Genomic DNA, 23,080 nt, shown 5'->3' on the forward strand with positions numbered 1-23,080 from the left:
AGCCACTTAGGACAACGTTAAACCACAATCGCTTTACACTCAACGACAAAATCTATTGTCAAAAAGAAGGGTTAGCCAAGGGCTCACAATTGTCAGGTATAATAGCTAACATTCTTCTTAATAACTCTGAAAACTTCTTCTTAACTAGACAACATTCAAAAGGAATCATACACTGGAACAGACACGTAGATAACGTAATGTGCATATATGATAATGACATCAGTAATGCACACCAGTTATTAAATACAGTAAATTCTTTACAGAAGTCCAAGTTCACAATGGAACCAGAAACTAACAAGAAAATAAACTAACATCACAATCAGTAGGAATAATGAAAACCTGTCTTACAAAGTATACAGAAAGCCCACTCAGACGTCACACACTATTGACGACAAGTCGAACCACCCATACACACAGAAAATAGCAGGACTTAATACTGTACAATGATACACAGAGCTATTTCCATACCAATGAGCACAACGGATTTCACTGAAGAGATACAAATCATTAAACAACAACCCTCTGGGCACAGTAGATAAACTTTTAAACAAACATAAGAAAAATGCCCGGGAAACCACCGCACATGACAGGGAAAAATACGTGGTTCTCAACTACGTTAACAAGAACACATACAAAGTAGCTAATAATTTCAAAAAACAAGGTCTAAAAGTAGCTTTCAGAATGAACAACACACTGCAGAGACATGTGAGCAAGTGCAACCTAAACAAGAAAGACCATTTCTTCAAGTCAGGAGTCTATAAATTCAATTGCCAAGAATGTAACTGCAATGCCACATATATAGGACAAACAAAACATAAATTTCCATTCAAGATATAAAGAACACAAAAATGCGATCAGATATAATTGGTATTCAGCCTTCGAAAAAAACATATATGACAGTTCGCACCGACATTAACACAGACCTAAAAATTTTACACATCGAAAATGAAAATAAATCTTTGAATATTAAGGAAGCAATCAAAATCTACGTTGCAAAAAGAGCTAACGAAACCAACCTAAATGACCATACACATTAAAAGAAATCCCCGCTCTTCACACTACTTACATAACATCTGGTCAACACTTACAGTACTGTTTAAATTAGCACTTAATGGCTTTTTTAACATGGTCTATCATAAAAGTAACATCTAATAGATACTCTCCAATTCAATTCTGCACTTTATTCAATCATTAACTTGCTTTCATCCATAACACATACATTATATATATATAAATACATTATTACATGAAGAAGGTTAATAGCCTTCTCCCCCTGCCCGCACCTCCCGTAGCCAGTAGATGAAGGAAGGTTCCACAAAACTCAACATCACCCCACTCATACTCCCCCACCCCCTCTCCATGGCATAGTATGCTAGATTATAATATGTGGAAACTACTGACCAGGTCTCCCCTTTCCTATAGGAAGGATCCACAATGTTCTAGTTGCCCCTCTCCTCTCTGCAGAACAATATGCTTTGCCCAAAATTTTCCACTAACTTAACCTAGACCACAGTTGTGAAATAGTGTTTGGTGACAGCGGACTAAGCTCTGGCAATCCAGATGAGTACAGAATTTTGTTTTTCATTATGTTTATACAGTGTTGGTTGAGTACTCATAAAATCATAATTTGTTAATACTTGTTCATATTATCACCTAACTCTTCACCATTGACAACGTAAACAATACTGCACATATTTACACATGATTTAAGTGATTTGATAGAATCTGAGGATGTTCTTGTAGAATGAAACATGTCATTTTTACAGGTATGTTTATAGTGTTATCTTTATTGAAATTTTGTGTGCTGGACAGACTGGAAAGTTTTTATGTCCTACATGTACATTATACATTTGAAGCAAAACGTTCCATATGCTTTAATAATTCACTTTCAATAGGCTTATTATTCATTTGGATATCCTATCCCATGCATTATTTCTTTGACGCAAGGAATATTGTTTACGCATATGACTGCATGATTTTGCCTTGTTCATTCTCCCTTAAGACAATGCAAAATGGGGATAGTAGCATACTTCATATCCTGGATATCAACAAAACCAGATCAGCAAGAATTGAGTGTAACTTGTCATGACCCGGTAGCACCAGCCTCCAGCTGTTATCGTGGACAAGTTGCGCATATACACAAACAAGGCAAAGCTAACCATTCACATCAAAGAGGTGTATTAATTACTCTTAAAACATATCCCTTTGCTCACGACAGCAACTTCTGACTATTAATAAAATATTGATATACAGTGGTTCGACACATCATTTTCGATTGCTAACAGAAATATCCACACACATACTGTAAAGGAAGTATCAGTCACTGATCAAGAGTTCGGTGAGGACCAAAGTATTCTATTTCATTAAGCATACAGATCAAAATTAAGGAAAGTGATGGAAGTAATGTTAGTAGGTCATTCTTCTTCCAAAACATTAACCAGAAAGCATCATCTTTAATGTTCTGAGCTCAAATATTACCATATAAATAACTATTTTCCTGCAATATTTCATTATTATGGATTAAGCCAATTTTTGTCAACATCCCAATGTCAGTTCTCATGAGTCATGCTAATAAATTACCATGAAAATAAATTTGTCATAGAAGCATAAAATATTATAAACAATAAATTCAAAGTTACCACATTTTGGAAGGAATAAAACAAGCAACAATTCATTTTCAATGGACAATAATCATATCAACACCACTGTAAAAGAAAACACATACCACATAGTCACAGAAGAGGATTGTGCCACCTTTGCGAACTACTTCCAAATTGATACATGGAGATGGACCAAAACCATGAGATTCAGCTGGGCTGGAAACACAAAACTTTATGAGTATGTAGTAACAATACTATATACCATATCTAGAACAACTGATGGTTTCATAATTACTGACTACTGAAATGTTAATTAAAGAAAAAAGCACTCCAGTCTGGTATATATGCCAGAGATAGCTATCCTTAGGAATCTGTAATGATAGATTCTACCCTTTCTTATGACTTAAAACCTAGAGAATGAAAATATGTTTTTAATAAATAGAACTTTCCATTAAGGAAACATTTCCCATAAATATGCAGTCATTAGGGCCTTCATGGCTCAGGCGGCAGCGCGTCGGCCTCTTACCGCTGGGTTCCGTGGTTCAAATCCTCCTATTCATTCCATGTGAGATTTGTGCTGGATAAAACGGAAGCGGGGCAGGTTTTTCTCCGGGTATTCCGGATTTCCCTGTCATCTTTCATTCCAGCAACACTCTCCATTATCATTCCATTTGATCTGTTAGTCATTAATCAATGCCCCAGAGGAGTGCGACAGGCCTCGGCAGCCGGCAAATTCCTATCCTCGCCGCAAGATGAGGGCTTCATTCATTCCATCCCTGACCCAGTCAATGATTGGAAAATAGGTTGTAGGTTTTCATTTTCATGCAGTCATTAGAAAACAGTCCAGCTCCCTTGATAGATGGTTTGCATGTTGGCCTTTGGTCACAGGGATGCCAGGTTCGATTCCCAGCAGGGTTGGGAATTTTAACCATCATTGGTTAGTTTTGCTGGCACGGGGGCTGGGTGTACGTGTCATCTTCATCCATCCTCGTCACAATGTGCAGGTCACCTACAGGCGTCAAATCAAAACGCCTGCACCTGGTGAGCCAAACATGTCCTCACAACACTCCCAGCACTAAAAAATATAGCCTACGTCATTCCATTTCATTAGAAATCAAAAGAAAAAACATGGTTAAGAGACAGCATCAAAAAGTTTACTCTCCTCTGAAACTCTCTCTATATTCTTAAAAGTTCAGTCACTACTGAAACTGCTCTTGGTAAACTGTCAAAGTGTAGTAAATAAACAATTAAAATTTGGTACATTGATGGAATCATATGAGACAGATGTGGTGATAGGAGTGGAATCGTGGTTGAGAGAAGGGGTGAGTAATAGAGAAGTATTTCCAGAAGGGTACACAGTCTATCGTAGAGACTGAGGAGATAAAAAGGGAGGGGGGGGGGGTGTTTATTCTGATGAAGGAAACTTACTGTTCACATGAATGGTTTACCGATGAAAGGGATGAAATATTAGGGATAAAATTAGTTTGTGATAATATGAAGGAGGTGGGAATTATAGGAACAAACAGGCCTGGAAGAGACGAAAGAGACATGGAAATATTTGAGAAAATAATAGATTATACTCATAAAAACAATAATAATGATATGGTAATAATTGGGGGAGATCTAAATTTGCCTGAAGTTGAATGGAATGGAGCTGCAAGTGAAGCCCATGAACAGAAACTGGCAAATAAGTTAATGTGGGAGGGAGGATTTACACAAGTAGTACAAGAACCAACTCATCTCAATAACTTACTAGATGTATTCTTGGTTAAACCATGGGAAATTGTCAATAAAACTGAGGTAATTGAAGGAATAGAAGATCATAAGGCTGTAATAATGGATGTAGGACTCGTACCAAAAAGGCTTAATAAGAGGGTTACACAAGACAAGAAATTGTACAGAAAAACTAAAGTTGATGAATTTGGGACTTAACTTAAATCACAATTCAGTTGTTGGATAAGTGAAGGGAGTAACATGGATACACTTTGGGCTAAATTTAAAGGAATCATTTGAGAAGGAGAGAAGAGATTTGTACCTGTTAAGAAGGGTAAGATGACCTCGGACCCTGTTTATTATACAAGGGAAATAAGAAAATTAAAAAGAAAATGTAGAATAGTAAACAGGAAAATCAAAGAGGGTAGGGAGAGTAGAGAAACTAGAAAACAGCTAATGAGGGAACTGTATAGAGTGAAAAAGGAAGCAAAAGAGAATTATATGAATGGCATACTTCAAGAGGGTAATGATCACAAAGAGAAATGGAAAAAGCTGTATTCATATATCAGGAATCAAAAAGGAAAAGGAATCCAAATTCCTACAATGGTGGGAGAAGGGGGTGAACACTATTTAACAGATACTGAAAAAGCAAACCTATTTAGTAGGGAATTCAGAGATTCAGTAGATGATTGTCAGGAGTTGGAAACCGTAACAGAAGATAGAGAGGGAGAGACACAGAGGGAAACAAGAAGGTTCTCATTCACAAATGAAGATATTTTCAGAGAAATCCAACTGCTTCACCAAGGAAAAGCAGCAGGAAGTGATCAAATTACTCAGGAGGTATTAAAGACAATGGGGTGGTACATAGTGCCTTATTTAAAATTTAACTTCGACTATGTCATAAATAATAGTGTAATACTAAAGGAATGGAAGGAATCTATAACAATACCAATTTATAAAGGAAAGGGTGATAAAAGGAAACCAGACAACTACAGACCAATCAGCCTGACCAGTATAGTTTGTAAAATACTGGAGAGTTTAATAGCAAAGTACATCAGAGGGATATGTGATGATAAAAATTGGTTCATGAGGTGCCAGTATGGATTTAGAAAGAAATTTTCTTGTGAGGCACAACTGGTGGGATTTCAGCAGGACATATCAGATCAATTGGATTCAGGAGGTCAGTCAGATTGCATAGCCATAGATCATTCCAAAGCCTTTGATAGAGTGGAACATGGAATATTATTAAAGAAATTGGAGGGAATAGGATTGGACGTAAGGGTTACACGTTGGATAAAAACATTTCTAAATTCAAGGGTTCAGAAAGTCAAAGTAGGAAATAATGTATCGCAGGAAGAGAAAGTTTGGAAGGGAATTGCACAGGGTAGTATAATCGGTCCGTTACTTTTCTTAATTTACGCAAATGATTTAGGGAACAATATAACATCAAAAATAAGATTGTATGCAGATGACATAATTGTTTATAGGGAAATAAATACCATTGAGGATTGTTAAGAATTACAAAGGGACCTTGAAAGTATCCAACAATGGGTTGAAGAAAATAATATGAAGGTTAATGGAGGCAAATCAACTGTTACAACTTTTACAAACAGGAGCTTTAAAACTGAATTTGAATATACTTTGGATGAGGTAGTTATCCCAAAAGATGGCAAGTGCAAATACTTAGGTGTGAGATTTGAAAGTAATTTGCACTGGAAGGGTCATGTTGATGACATTGTTGGGAAAGCATACAGATCGTTACATGTCATAATGAGGCTACTTAAAGGATGCAATAAAGAATTAAAAGAAAAAAGTTACTTAAGTATGGTTAATTGAAATATGCAAACAGTGTTTGGGATCCTCACCAAGAATACCTAATAAAAGAAATAGATAGTCTGCAGAGGAAAGCAGCAAGATTTGTAACAGGGGATTTCAGGAGAAAGAGTAGTGTATCAGAAATGTTAAAGGAACTTGGGTGGGACACTTTAAGTATGAGAAGGGAGAAAACTAGACTTATAGGATTATATAGAGCCTATACAGGAGAAGAAGCATGGGGAGATATCCATGAGAGGCTTCAGTTGGAAAATAATTATATCGGCAGGACAGACCACAAATATAAAATTAGAAGGAATTTTAGCAGAAGCGATTGGGGTAAATTTTCATTCATTGGGAAGGGTGTGAAGGAGTGGAACAGTTTACCAGGGGTAGTGTTTGATCCTTTTCCAAAATCTGTACAGATATTCAAGAAGAGAATAAACAGCAACAGAAAAAATAAATGAAGTGTTAGAGGGCATTCGACCAGTGCAGGTTATTGTAAATAAATAAAACAATGTGTGCGATTAAATTAATTCCATCCCCTGGTCTAAGGAGTTGGACAGCCAAAGTAGGGGACTGCCTGTAGGGGTGAAGTACAGTGGGGACTTCGAGGGCCCTGGGACCGCTACGGTAGCTGTGAATGCCCTTCAGGAACTCTGAAAATTGGTGGCAAAAGGGGCTCTGGTTAAGACGCAGCAGGTCGTTATGCTACTTAGGTTCCAGAATGGGTTAAAAAAAAAAAGTAAATAAATGCAATGTAAAGTATAATCTTATACCAGTTGTATAGTATCATTAGAAATAATTCCAAATACTGTATATCAGTTGACTATATTTGTAAGTAGTACAGGAGTTATTATAAGTAGAATTTTGTAAACAATATCAATTTATTCAGAATGAGCTGTGTGTTTAATAGAAAAAATTGTTAGCGTAAATTGTATTGTAATATAGGAAAATTTTCTTCTATTGTTAATTTAATATTTAGTGCTTGACGATAATGTATTTTAGTGTACCATTTGCCACCGAGGTAAACACCTCATTTGCAAATAAGGAGATTCTGATTTGATTTTTTTGATTTGATCTACATTCAGGGTAGTCGCCCAGATGGCAGATTCCCTACCTGTTCTTTTCCTAGCCTTTTCTTAAATGATTGCAAAGAAATTGAAAATTTATAAGAACATCTTCCTTGGTGAGTTATTCTCATCCCTAACTCCCTTTCCTACAAATGAATATTTGTGCCAATTTGTCCTCCTGAATTCCAACCTTATCTTCACATTTGATCTTTCCTACTTTTACAGACACCACTCAAACTTATTTGTCTACTTATATCAAACCATGCCATCTCTCCACTGACAGCACAGAACATAACACTTAGTCGAGCAGCTCGCACAATGGCATGTATTAAACCTTTAAAAAAAATATATATATATATATCCAATCCAATTATCCCCCAAGGGTTGGTATTTTTCCTGGACTCAGAGAGGGATCCCATCTCTACCACCTGGAGCGCGGGATATTTGGTTGCAGATACAAATGTGGAGGAGGGCCAGTAACTTGCCCAGGCTGCCTCACCTGCTATGCTGAACAGAGGCATTGTGGGGGACGGGGAGATTCGAAGGAAAAGGCAAGGAAGAGAGAGGGAAGTAGCCGTTGCCTTAAGTTAGGTAACATCCCGGCATTTGCCTGAAGAAGAAGTGGGGGAAACCACAGAAAACCACTTCGAGCATGGCTGAGGTGGAAAGTGAACCCTTGTCTACTAAGTTGACCTCTTAAGGCTAAGTGGACCACGTTCTAGTCCTTGTAACACTTTCCAAATTCTGTGGTAGAGCTGGGAATCGAACCTGGGCCTCTGAGGGTGGCAGCTGATCAGAGCAAGTACACATGTAGATATTAATGAGTAGTTCTACATTGTTGCATGGTAAGTGTCAGTTTTAAATCAGTTAATGGCTACTAGTAGATATTAATGAGTAGTTCTACATCGTTGCATGGTAAGTGTCACTTTTAAATCAGTTAATGGCTAGGAGGGAACATCTTTCTTGGTACTATTTCATACTGTTGAATGGAATATGTTAAAATCCACGGTTATAGGTCAGTTGTGCATGTCTAGATTGGACGTACTGGATGTTTCCTCTCGTTCGTGCGGATCTACTTAATAACACGTTGGAGTCATATTATCTACTGTCATCTCAAGAAATCAAGCGTGTGGAAACTATTTTAATGTCATCAACATAAGCACAGATTTGTTTCATCATCCACCAATGTAACAAACTGACAAGATTTTAAGTATATACTTTCAGAAATATTTTTATGCATAGGCTGATTAGTTTTTAAGATACAATATCTTATAGTTATAGTTATATGGCTGAAGATGGCCCAAATATGTAGGGCCGAAACTTGACCATGTACAATAATATAACTGTGTACTAATGTCAACTTTTATTGATTAGGAGAAACAGCCTTCAACGTTATATTTATATGGTAGTTTGTGCGAAGACCTAAAATGAAATTCTCAAATATCTCAGTTGTTAGTGGTCATATCACTAAATACTACAGAACAAAGTTACAGATAAAACAATTTCTTATTATTTGTCTTACATGGTTTTACCATACTGGCTATAACAGGGATATTCATAATTTAGACTTCTGTTGCTTAATCCATGTCAACGCCAAGCATCGCTAACAGAGGAATATTGTTCAATCGTTTTAACTGTCTATGACCCCATGATCTTTAAACCATATTGGCACGGAATATTGGAAATATGACTATCAAAACGAGAAAAAATCATGAAGAACATCATGGAAGGAGGAAGGACTCCCTCTACAGTGTGTATCCTAATATCATTGAGTCAGAATAAATTAAATATGAAGGCTTACAATATCGAAAGTCCAAAAAATCAATCAACAATAACATTACATTGACTATTGTTTGTTGTGACGTGCTTTGTCTCTTCTGATCCTACTCATCTCTAATAGATGGAATTACTGCTGCGTGCCCAGCAGAAAGGCCTCCTTGAATAATGGCCGGAAGTAGCTGGGCAGTTAGATAACTTTCCTTTTTAAAACATGCTACTCCTCTGGTTCATACATTTTCTGGTAACTATTGGTATGTGACACACTAGTTCATCATAGTATTTCAGCTATTAGATTCTTGCTATGAGGTGCTGATAGGAATAGACAGGGTCACGGAATGGAAAACATCAGAGCAATGTTCACTGCTGTCTGTGGCAGGGTCATCTCAGCTCTCGAACTTGCCACTGTTGTTTGAACGCACGTGTAGTACTGATATAATAATTATTCCTTTAAATGGAATGTTCTATATTTTCACCATTCAATACTTACAGATATAAATACATATGTTAGTACATGTTCCAGTCTGTGAGACCTCCTTCAGCCAATGAATTTTTTTTTTCTTTGCGTTTAGGCCATCTGTGGACCACGGTGCTTGTGTTCTAGCTGTGTTTTTGTCGTCGTCTGCCCCTTTTAGCGTACTGGATTGTGTTCTTAGTGGCCTCTTGAGCCTTCCTGTTGGCCCAGTATTCCTTCATTTTATTGCTGCGCTCTTCTGACCAATTCCCGGCTCCTTTGTGACTAGCTGATGTAAGGGATGTTAGGAAAGGTTTAGTTTTGACCATTAAACGGTATGCATTTCTGTCAGTAATGGCGGCTTGATTAATATTAAGCTCTGCAAGATCTTTGTCCACTTGTTTGGTCCAGGGGAATCCAGTAGCTTTGCCTTTGTTGAAGATCTTATGGGATAACCTATTAGGATCCATTCTGTATAGGTGTCCATAGAAAGTCAGACATTTTCCCCTGATGGCATCTATGAGGTTTTCTTGATGCTGGTAGAGCTCATTGTTGGGTTTGTACCATCGCCTTCCATCTGGTAGGATCCTTGGCCCTATTATTCTTCTCAGGAATTTCCGTTCTTGCACTTCCAGGGCTCTCAGTGGGGTCTTTTTAGTTAGGGATAGGCATTCTGCTGCGTAGAGGACTGATGGTCTGACTACTGCATTATAGAGTCTCAGTTTTACATTCTTTGATAAATGCTTTGAGGCATACAGTTTTCTGCAGGCATGGTAGGCCTTGTCTAATTTGATTCTCCTTTGTTCAAGAGCCATCGTTTCACTTAGGTCCTCCGATATCCACTCTCCGAGGTACTTCACATTTTTAGCTCTCTTGATGTGTTTTGTATCACTGACTCCCATTGTTGTAGGGACATCTTTGATGTTGGTCATAAACTCGGTCTTTCCAATGTTGATCATGAGGCCCGCTTTAGCTACTATAGAGTGCAGTGTTTGAAGCTGCATAGTGGCCTCATGCATGTCGTTTGCTAATAAAGTAAGGTCATCAGCAAAGGCCAGGCATGGAATCCTCAGGTTGTCTGATTTAAACCCCATCCTTAATCCGGTGTTCTCATGTAATGACCTGGTCCATTCTCTTATGATCTTCTCCAGGACACAGTTAAATAATATGCATGAGATACCATCTCCTTGCCTCACCCCTGTTTTGATTGTGAAGCTCTCTGATAATTGACCTCTAAACTTAACTTTGGAAGTGGTGTTGTGCAGGGTGGCTTGCACCAACCTATTAATTTTTTCATTTAGTCCCAGTTCTCTTAAGATGTTGAAGAGTGTGATCCTATCCACGGAGTCGTATGCCTTCTGGAAGTCGACAAAGAAAGCTACCCACTGTCGGCATCTTTTCCTGCTATACTGAAGGATGGTCTTCAGATTTTGTATCTGTTCAGCAACAGACCTTGCAGTTCTGAACCCTGCTTGATATTCTCCTAATTCTTTATCCAGTTGTCTTGTTATATGCTGTTCCAGAATCTTGGAAAAGACTTTATACGATACTGAAAGGAGTGATATTTCTCTATAGTTGCAGGGATCTGTTTTGCTTCCCTTCTTGTGGATTGGATGGATAACAGCTGATGTCCAATCATCTGGGAGCCTTTCCTTAGCCCATATGTCCAGGATTACTTTGTGTACGTGCCTGAATGTTTGCTCACCAGCTTGTTTCAACATTTCTGCCACTATTCCGTCTTCTCCAGGAGCTTTGTTGTTCTTGAGAAGTTGAATGGTCTCTCTTACTTCTTCATAGGTGGGAGGAGGGATGTCTTTGGTGTCCGGGTTAGCTGGTTCTCTAACTGGGAGGTGCTGCACAGGTTCTTCAGCATTCAAAAGTCCTTGGAAATAATCAGCTAGGGTCTTGATGCAGTCATCATCATTGAGGCACAGTGATCCGTCTGTTCTCTGGAAGTGTAAAGTTTGGGGTGTGAACTGGGTCGTCTGTTGTTTTAGACCTTTGTATAAGTCTCTGGAGTTGTTTCTTCCAAAATCCTCCTCGGCTTGCTTAATCAGTTCTTTGTTGTACTTTCTTTTCGCCCCTCTTATGATGCTGGAGGTGTTCTTTCTTTGTGTGTGATAAAGGCTTGTAGGTTGGTTTCGTTTTTATGATGGTTCCATTTGAGCCATGCTAGTCGCCTGGCTTCTATAGCCTCATCGCATTTGTTTGACCACCATGGGTGCTTGTTTCCTTTAGGTCTGTTAGGGATCGTGTTCTGAGCCGCATCTGTTATAGCATCTCGAAGTGGGTCCCAATTTGTAGTGGTGTTAATCCTATTGATGTGTTGGTTCAGACTCTCTTGGTAACTTGCATTATCATCTTTAAGTTTGGTGATATCAAACCTAGGAATTTTCTTTTTCTTCATAAGCATAGCCTTGGTCTTACACAGTGGTTTCAGATTCATCTTAACCATGCAATGTAGTACTGTTCACGAAAAGGGAGAAACTGTCATTTTTCATTTAATCGAAGATTTCATATGATAACATTGCTTTCAAATGCAACATTCCAGTCTGTTAATATTGTACTCTGACAAAAATACGGACATGATTGTAATGACCAATGTCAAATTCAGTTTAATATTTGTCTGTGTCTGTTTCAGCATCGCAAGAAAAACAGATGTGTGGATTTTAATGAAACTTGGTAGTCAGTTTAGAATAAGGTTGAATATGATCTTAGCCATACGTTGTTAAACATTTTCAGCAGGAGTGGGAGCTTAAGAAGTGGCATAAAGTAAAAAACTTTATGTATCTCTCTTACAGTTTATTTTACCTTCAAATACCGCTGGACTAGTGATTTTTCATTCTACACCTACACAGTGAAAAATAAGGGAAATATCAGTGGCAGTCATGCAAATGTTTAAGTCCAAGAGCAGGTAAACTAACTTAGACTGCAAAGATTTCCAGCAATGTGTTAAAGGCTTTGGACATCTGACAGTAGTTTTTTTTTTATATTAATCCAATACATGGCTTTCTTTTATATGGGAAGGAAGAAATCAAATAAAAATCAGCAATAATACAAAAGAATATGAATGTGCAAAGTGCCACAAGGAGCAAGGAAGTGAGTACATCACAACAAGCTGCAGACAGGTAATTTTTTTTTTTTTTTATTTTTTTTTTTTTTTTTACAAGTTCCTTTACACTGCACTGACTCATATAGGCCTTATGGTGACAATGGGATATGAAAGGGCTAGGAGTAGAAAGGAAATGGCCGTGGCCTAAATCCGCAAGTGGTCGTTATATGAGATTTTCTATCACGTTATTTTGTATTGTGAGTTTACTTCTCAGTGATGCAAGGGAGGTGACTGTTCTCTCTTCTAGCCGAGATGATAACTGTCATGAGTAAGGCGATTCACACTTGAAAGTAAGCATCCCCTCCTCTAGCTGGAACAAACATTCGCATGAGTCATGCGCCCTGTGTGAGAAGTTCTCTCATCGCGCAACCAGTGACGTTGGTATTATGTTGAAGTCAAGGGGGAAACTTTCTCTGGTTGTAGGCGTTAGTATTTGACTTAAGTCGCGCACAAAACACCCTTCATTTGCAGTTACTGATAAGTGAGTCTTCACAAATTATGAGTTGAGGAAGAATGTTGGGTAATAAGCACTGTTACAAACTCCAGCTAACTCAAATGTTAGAGAGAAGACCTACTGTATTCTTGCATTTGTATTGTGACTGTCAGAAAGTTCTATATTAATAACAATGTTACAGGTTTAATGTCCCAATAACTACTTTGTATGGTTTTTGCAGATGCTGAGATGCTAGAATCTTGTTCGATAGGAGTTTTTTTACATGCCAGTAAATCTATGGCTGACGTATCTTAGCACCTTCAAATACCACCGGACTGAGACAGGATTGAACCTGCCAATTTAGGCTCAGAGAGCCAGTGCCTTAACTGTCTGAGCCATTCAGCCCGGCACTCTTGTGAATATTACGTACTGATATGTGACTGAACTAATGACTAATTTCCATTAAGTATTAATTTGTTTTTGTAACATAAGGCTAAACATTTCATTTCTTTTATCTAAAATGTACAACACAGACTTTGTAAATGAAGTTTAATGTGAAGCCCACTGAAATGCATGCACCAACCAATCCTATGAGCAATATTTTCATACTATTCATAACAGGGACTGGCTGCATACGGAATGGTATTACTAGCATCGCTCATATCTCAGTCACTTTTATACTGTCAAAGCCAAGGATGAGATAGACAGGTCAATGAAAGTAACAAATTTATTTTAGCCCACAGCAGAAGACATAGTGCACTGTAAACACTACATCGCGCCAGCAAGGGCATAATTTTTGAATGAAATGAACTAATTTTTTAAAAGATTTGTTAAGTGTTGCATAGATTCAGAGAGGCCTTATGGCGATAATGAGATAGGACAGGAGAGAAAATGACTGTGACCTCAATAAAGGTACAATACCAGCTTTTGCCTGCTGTGAAAAACAGGAAACCATAGAAAACCGGGCTGCCAAGAAAGGGGTAAAAACTGATTATCTGTCGAATGAAACTAACAGCTACATGCTCAAACAATGTGAAATAAACTATCACTATCTTGTTCTATAGTAGAGAAGGATACAGCAGCAGGAAACAATATCTCTCCCCATGTCATGATGTGGTAGTTACCCTTGTTTCAAAATGAGATGCTCTGGATGTGTGCGCAAAATTCGAGCCCAAAAGGGTTGGCTGTTGTAGCTGAGAAGGCCCAACAAGTAACACCACTCGAATGTTAGGAGCGGACATTTAGGAGCAAGTTCCACAAACAGGGTGTTAATGTCATCAACGGGTAGACATTGTGGAATACCATCACCTCTGCCTTGGATCATCTCCATAGCAGCAGTTGCAACACGACAGTAACTTCCTGGAAAGAAAAAAAGCAACTATTATTCATCATCCATTACAGTGATCATTACTGTTACAATACAATATATTGGTGATAGGAGGAGTTAGTTATTAGTCATGTTCTGCAGATCTGCAAACACCAAGCTTATTTTATCTTACCTTTACCTACTATGATTAGAGACAGCTAAGGATACAAACTTTATGTGTCTACTTTAAGACTGGGATTGGGAAGAACTGGGAAGAAAGGGATCATGACCTTAATCAATATGACAGGTAAGGTGTGAAAATAGGAAAACATGGAAAACTATCTTCAAGATTGCCGATAGAAGTGTTCGAATCCACCATCTCCTAAACGCTAGCTAACAGCTACCCAGCCCAGACTGCACAGCCAAAAGTGCTCAGTAATTTCAATTTATATCCATATTAATATTGTCAAGAAGAGCCCTGCAAGTTAGTTGTGTTTAAACCGTATGGTGCCAATGTGATTTTTGAAGAGTTATAATAATCATTACCATGTTTCCCTAAAGTGTTCGTATAACCCCTTATACTGGAAAAAGTGCAATGAACCTAGGCATCTGTAATGTCCTCTGGAGGAACAGTTTAGATGCTCACACAAGCAGCAGTCCTGGAGTCTCCAATGGTAGATTCTATGCCACTGGATAGGACATTGAACCTAGTCTTCCTTTCTGAAAGATGGAGATGATTAAAGCATTCTGACGATGGGATAGGGCAGAGCTAGGACCGGAAAGGAAGTAACCATGACCTTAATTACAGTGCGGCCCCAGCATTTGGCTGAAAATGTGAAAACGGGAAACCACAGAAAACCATCCTCAAAGCTGCCAACAGTAAGATTCGAACCCACCTTTTCCTCAATGCAAGAATGGTTTCAGTGTTGAAGGAAGATTCTCTCTGTTGTGTAAAAATGGGAAATTGCAGAAAACCCTCTTCACGGCTCCTGGTAATAGGGTTTGAACCCACCTTCTCTTGACTGCAAAAATGGTGAGGGAAGACTCTTTCCAGAGTGTAAATTTTGCACACAATTAAAGGAGAATTATTTCACTTCAGCAGCCTGTAAGCACATGCATATGTTCAGCTACTACATGTCCTCCTCTCTTGAAAAATTTGGCAGGGACTCATCTTACCTGTTCGCAAACAACAGTACTTAATGTAGCCTTGTTGGAGTCCAGTTTTTTTAGGTCTGAATATATTTGCCATTTGTAGTTGTTTCAACCCTCTTACACACAACTTAAATATAGATTAGTTATGGTACTTTTCAGCAAACAGTGTAAAAAGTGAATGAATAGGTTTCTCCTCAGGATGTTATTTGTGACAATATTTGTTGAGATGTTATACAGCTGCAAGTTCACATTATGGATAATAACAAATATATTGAGGTAGGTTTGAGATGTTGGGTCTCTAAGGTGCATATTGTGCACTGAAGGACTAATGAATTGAACTGGTTTTGTATAGGCATTGAGGGAATTGTAGCAAAGATATTCTCATAAACATGTGAATCCTTGTTTAAGAATTCTTCAAATGGTTCTCTCTGATGGTAGTTAATGGATCAGTTGTCTTTGAGAAGCTGAGAGTCATCTTTAGATCGCAGAGGGCTTAGACGAGTTGTAAGGTCACAGACGCTTGGATGGCATTGAAAAAATCGCTATTGTTCATGCTTTTCACTAGATTCTACATTTCAAGTGACTTTTGCTGTCAGTCATTGGTTCTACCCAGTATGAGTTGTTCTCTATGCTGATAAGTCATTTATCAAAGAATGTTTTTCTTTTTTTACATACTGGTCTATAAGGTTTTGAATTTCTCCACCAATTTTGTCAAATCAGTCCTCGCACTACACTTGATGAATCCTATAGACATCTCAAAGGCTGAAGGTATTCATCATCATCATCATCATGATTGGATCCTCCTAGCAGGGCAAGTGGAATTTGTCTGAATGATAAGTTTCCACCAGTTTGTCTTCGTAAACTACTTCTCTCATTACATCTTCCTATGTCTCTCTCTTTTTTTCTCTTTTTTTCTTTAATTTGGTACAACCCCCTCCTTCTGGGATGTCCAACAGACTTTTTCCAGGTGCCATCCTCTCGAAAGTAGTTTTTGAAAATCTCTCTCTCTCTTACATTCACTTTACATGGCCAAACCATTTCAGCCATGCAGCTCTCAGTCTTCCCTTCATTGTCGAACTCACCTGCACGTCTCTTCTGATGTAATCATTCCTGATTCTGTCCTCTCTTACCTCTGCATAGCCGATCTTACAAACTTCATTTCATATATTTGTAATTTATAAATGCTGCCTGTATTTAATATACTCTCCAAGTTGTATGTCATGATCGGCAGAAGGTATGATGTGAACACTGTCTGTTTTCCTCTTGTCCCAGGCTAGATTTCATACTTTATAGAAGAAGTATTGGATCCTTTGGACACACTTTTTGTAATTGTAGTTTAACATTTCCATTACTGGAGACAACACTTCCAAGACACCTAAAGTTTTCCACATATTCAATGAGGATGTTCTACTCATTTTCCTTGCCACTGTATTTTAGCATGATGTTATAAGCTTTTTCTAAGTCCAAAAATACAACAATTAGTTCTCTTCCCCTTTCCAAATACTTTTTCATTATCTATCTAATGGCAAAGATAAGATCTATTGTCCTTCTGTTGCATCTGAAACCATCCTGTTCTCCTTCAAAGTGGCATTTAGTTATTGCTCTCAGTTGCTTCACTATGTTCTATTCCATTATATTAAGCCAGTGTGACAGCAGGGTATTTCCAATCATTTCATATTTTATTCTCTTTCCATATTCCTTCCAGTATTCAGTGTAGCCACTGTACATATTCCTGCTGCTTTTATCATATCTGCCGACAATCCAGCTACTCCTGATGACCTTAACTTTATCAATTTCAAGGCACTTTCAGTTTCAGCCCATGTTTCTCATGTTCATCAAACTCATGGATTTCATGTTATTCTTTTTTTCACCACATTCAGTAACTTGTCAAAATTAGTCTCCACCTCCTGCATTCCTAATAATAATTTCAACCACTTTAACATCCTCTTGTCTACTCTTCAGTACTCCATACAATATTTTCTGATTCCCTTTACAGGCCTTTTTGAGTTTTGCTGTAAATGCCTCCCAGTTCTTGACCTTTTCTTCCTTCAAAATTCCCTTAACCGGTACTCTTGTTCAAGGTTTGCTATTTTTCTAACATTGTGTGGATTGATCCCGGGATTTGTGTTTGTTTTTCAACATCATCCCTTTTCTTTAATAGTATTTTTCACTCTTTCATTCCACCAACTATTATCCTTCTCCTTTACTCTTCCTCCAGTTTTATCACAAACTTCTACCACACAATTAACTAAGGTGGTTTTAAACAAGTTCCATTAGTTTATTCATTATCACATAATATCTGTTCTAGATATTCCATCCAAACTGTATCAAGTTATCTAACACTGCATTGTTTCTTGAAGAAAGTTTTCTTATTAGATGGTTACTTCTTACACATAAATCTAGGACATGTGTTCCCTACTTCATGCCCAAAAGTGTCCATCACCTTCTCATAGCCAAATCTAACTTCAACTTCAACATTCAAATACTTAATTAGCATGATGTTATCTTCTTGTACTTGGTCTTACAGGTCTTCAAGGAACTCTTCCTTCTCATTGGCATTGCATCCTTGCTATGGGGCATATACACGAATTATAGTGAAAATGATTTTCCCAGATTTACTCTGGCTTTAATGATTATTTGATTTACAAAGGAAACATCTGTAATGGCCTCAGTATCTCTATGCATCACCAAAACCAGTCCACTGCTTGCTTCCTTGCTACTACCATTCCAGTACAACTTGTAACCTCCTTTCAACTGCTGTAAGTTTGTCACTATCTACTTTGTCTCACTAAGCTCTAATACATGTATTTTCCTCCATTCCATCAAATCAACTATCTCTTCACCCTTGCCTGTCAGCATAATATTATTTAAAGTTCCCACTCCCTTAATTTCCCTTAAATAATTGAGTCCATTTCAAGTGCTGCATCCTCCACTCGTGAATCTTCTCGCATTTCCAGGATGAGCATTGGATTTTGAACAATCATCCTTTATTCCTGGTATACAAGAAGTAAGGTCTACATTTGTTTTAGTATTCATATGAGGCTTGTTCCTACTTCTAAAGCAGCGAAACAATATTCCTCTGTTGTTTATAAGTTTCATTTCCGTATTGATAGATATTACTTTACAAAAACAATATAAATATAAGTCACCACCTTATCAATACACAATTTATTCACATTCAGCTAGTAACTATGGTCAAGACTGGTTTCGACCCCTAGGGGGTCATCTTCAGTTGACATGCATAAAAGATATATTTTACAAAAACATCACATATAATGATTAAAACTTAAATTAAGTCCAACTGATCATAAATGTTGGTATGTATGCCTTGGTACATTTGAGCTATTGTATGTGTCAATCCTAAGTTTCCCAGCATACAGTGTCAAGGTAAGTAGTTAACTAATATACATCACCCATGAAATTACATGCTATTTTTCATGTTATCACTATCTAATTTGGGTTGTACAATGTGGAATGAGATATACATACATTTGTGTAAATTAATAGTAGTAAGTTCAGTAATATACATTAAAAATTGGTTCTTAAATTACATTAATTGATTATTGATCAGTCATATGAAAATGTAGAATTATTGGTTTGGACACTTGTGATTCAAATATTAGTATGCAATACCTTGTTGGCATATATCTTAAATACTAAAGTATCAGTTTATAAAGCCTATTATTCTTACTTTATGTCTTGGAATAGGGTTGAACTGTTAGAAAACTATTTGTTTTGTTGAGCATAGGCATTGGATAATCTTGTTAAATTGGACACATAACTAAAACAGTGGTATATATATACCTTGTTAAAAATACATTGCATTAACATTATTAATATGTGGTGCTATATATACATTGATTAGGGTAAAATGGGGTTAACAAAGTTTTCACAACAGTATTTGATTAGTTATGATGTTCCGATATAATGGGTCCGTAAAAATATATAACTATATACATAATTGCGGTTAGATAAGTATTTGTATAAACTGCTTGCAATTTAGGTAATATTTGGTTGTAATGTCTGGCGATATTTTGGGCAGCTACTGTTGTTAGAGCTATTAAGAGTCTTGAGCATGTTCTTCTTTTCGTGTGCCGTAATATGTTGAGTTGGTGACATTTGTAAGAATGCGTTGAATGTTATGCGTCCTGGTAGGGTGCACGTTGATTTTATCGTAGAAGCATATATGTTGTAAAAACAAAGTATCTGGAAGTAGAAATAATGAGTGTGAAAATGGTGCGGTATGAAAGTGTAATAGTAAATCGTATGTCGTTTCACTTACGTTAGGTGTTGGAACCGTGCACTCTGTGTAGCTGCCTGTTGAGATCTAATGCGTGTTGCTCTGAGATTGTAGTTGGCGACGGTAGAGGGGAGGTTTGGGGGGATGGGTGGAGTATTAGTAACGGGAGTGGGGTTGGAGGGGAGGAGGTCTTGGAGCGGTTGATTTGAACCCATCAAACCCAAAATACACAAAATAAGACAAACCGAATATGGCTTAAGGAAGAAATTAAATTTATGTATAGAAAGAAACAACACCTCAACATACAAATGTATGAAGCACACCTTAAAGCCTCACATGAACTACCACACACATACTGGAACAACTTCCAACAAATAACTAACGAAAAGATAGAAAATATAGCCATACAGAAACAGAACACCCTGAATAAGAAACTCAATGCACTTAAGACACCACTAAACCAAACCAATCATACACAGAATAGACAACACACTACCGTTCTTACTGAAAGCAACCAACATATATTCCATCCGCCACTCAAAAACCTAACTAACACAGTATTCAATGAAAAAGAAACTACTATACTGAGCAAGGGACCAAAACATAACTGGAAAAACAATTCAATTTTTGAAAACATTACTACTATTATTACTGAAACGGAAGATGCTCTAAACAAAATACCTCAAGAAAAACAAAATGAAATTAGATATGAAATTTAAAAAACACTAGCACAATATATCAATAAAATCACCCAAAAACCTCAAAATCAAGAAATCACAAACCAAATACAAATTAAGGTACTCAAAAATAAATTCCAGCAAAATAACTTACTAGTAACAAAGACAGACAAAGGAAACACTACAGTCATTATGGATAAAGAGGAATATATAACAAAAACAAAAACCTGCTTTCAAGATGAAACTTTTCAAATTAAGACTAAAGATCCTACTAACAGTATCCAAAAGAACTTAAAAACTCTCCTAAAAAACATCAATTTTCTCTTGAACAAACAGGAAACTATAAAATTAATCACCATGAATCCAGGAATAACTACAGCTAAAACTTACCCTAAAATCCATAAAGACAACATTCCCATGAGACCCATAATAAACTACAGGCCAAGCCCCATCTATAAATTATCCAAATACATACAAAAATTCCTCAAAAAACATTATGTCTTTCAAGCAAATAAAACCATAAAAAACTCAATAGAATTTTGCAGCATTACTAAGAATATAAGAATAGAACATTTCTACAAGCTAGCAACATATGATATAACAAACAAGTATCCTAATATACCCACACAAAAAACTATTACTATCATAGAATCCAATCTTTATAACCATAGTAAGCTAAGCAAATTGGAAAAAGATGAATTTATAAAACTATTACAACTTGCTATCAATAACAATTATTTCAAGTTCCATGACACTATCTATCAACAGAAAGGATTACCCATGGGATCACCAATATCAGGCATAATAGCTGATATATATATGGACTATTTAGAACACCAAGAAATCAAAAAAATAGGAAATATCATCTATTGGTGCAGGTTTGTCGATGATGCATTCATAATCATGGACAATAGACATACTAATGAAAACATAATCTTAGAACAACTGAATAAAATAGATCCCCATATAAAATTTACCATGGACACTGAAAATAACAACACCATAAACTACTTGGATATATCCATAACCAGACAAAAAACCACCTAACATACAACATATATAGAAAACCTACCCATACATCAAATACAATAAAGATAGACTCCACCCACCCACATACTCACAAGAAAGCTGCATACTATAGTATGATTCACAGAGCATATAACATTCCACTTTCAAAGGAAAATTTAAATAAAGAATTAAACACAATCCACGAAATAGCAAAACAAAACGGATATAAAAGAGAAATGATAAACCGGATCATCAACAAAGTCAAAAACCAACCGAAAACCAAGCTAACCAGAATCACCAAAGATAAAAAATAATATGCACTGTTTACTTACAACAATAACCATATACATCCCATAACCAATATTTTCAAAAAAAAAGGTCTAAAAATAGCATACAAAACTACACGCAATAACACCAACATACTATACAATTCCAAATCAGTTAACAACATAAATAAATACAACCACTCAGGAGTCTATCGCCTCAAATGCAACGACTGCCGAGCCAGCTATGTAGGGCTTAGTGGTAGGAGTTTTTTAATACGATATAATGGACATGTAAATGCCGTCAAACACAGACACTTCTCAGCTATGGGTCAGCACATTGACGATCAGAAACACAATTTCACGGACATTAATAGTGACATGCAAATCCTCAATATGAATCCAAAAATTCCCTTGCTCAGTATAATAGAAGAATTTTACATAAATTTAGACAAATACGTCAATCCGAACTCCAACTTAAACGAAAACATAGACAGAAACAATATTCTTTTTCATGCAGTAATTCCTTTACTAAAAGATTACTACCTTTATAGAATTTATAAACAAAAATCCATACGTTCAAATCAACCGCTCCAAGACCACCTCCCCTCCAACCCCACTCCCGTTACTAACACTCCACCCATCCCCCCAAACCTCCCCTCTACCGTCGCCAACTACAATCTCAGAGCAACATGCATTAGATCTCAACAGGCAGCTACACAGAGTGCACGGTTCCAACACCTAACGTAAGTGAAACGACATACGATTTACTGGTTATGAATTTCATGTTTTTGGTCCGTATTGAACTGAGAATAATATATAAGTAATAATAATAATAACAACGTAAACATTTCCACCTTTTCAATACTAAAATATATTCACAAAATTATAAATTACACGGTACTAGTTTCGACCCATCTAGGGGTCATCATCAGCTGTATTGGAGCAAAGATCACTTTTGGCGAAATCCTAAGAAAATGTTATTTTAAAGAATAACAAGTGAAATGAGATGTTATTATGGTAATAGTTAATAATACAAGGAATATACATACTAAGAGGTTTTTAACAAAGAATAAAGTATAAATGGGGTGTTGTAAAAATTATAATCATGGAAATCAGTAAGTTCTTGTATTGAAATGACATATATAAAATTATATATGGCTTAGGAAGAAGGCTTAAGGTGGGGCTGAAGGGTGCGGGAGAAAGTGTAATTGTCTTGGAAAAGTACCTTAAGCCTTCTTCCTAAGCCATATACAATTTTATATATGTCATTTCAATACAAGAACTTACTGATTTCCATGATTATAATTTTTACAACACCCCATTTATACTTTATTCTTTGATAAAAACCTCTTAGTATGTATATTCCTTGTATTATTAACTATTACCATAATAACATCTCATTTCACTTGTTATTCTTTAAAATAACATTTTCTTAGGATTTCGCCAAAAGTGATCTTT

General features: G+C 36.8%; 1 protein-coding gene across 1 annotated transcript in view; it reads right to left on the bottom strand.

Moving 5' to 3' along the window:
* Nucleotides 1-23,080, bottom strand: part of htt (huntingtin) — a 900,697-nt gene that overhangs the window by 261,230 nt on the left and 616,387 nt on the right. The window contains exons 29-30 of the mRNA XM_067142878.2: nucleotides 14,098-14,332; nucleotides 2,726-2,816 (exon numbers count right to left, since the gene is read on the bottom strand). Of these exons, the coding sequence (XP_066998979.2) occupies nucleotides 2,726-2,816; nucleotides 14,098-14,332 (326 nt within the window). The remainder of the gene's footprint in view (nucleotides 1-2,725; nucleotides 2,817-14,097; nucleotides 14,333-23,080) is intronic.

This window comes from Anabrus simplex, chromosome 3, assembly GCF_040414725.1.
Source record: "Anabrus simplex isolate iqAnaSimp1 chromosome 3, ASM4041472v1, whole genome shotgun sequence".
Taxonomy (NCBI): domain Eukaryota; kingdom Metazoa; phylum Arthropoda; class Insecta; order Orthoptera; family Tettigoniidae; genus Anabrus; species Anabrus simplex.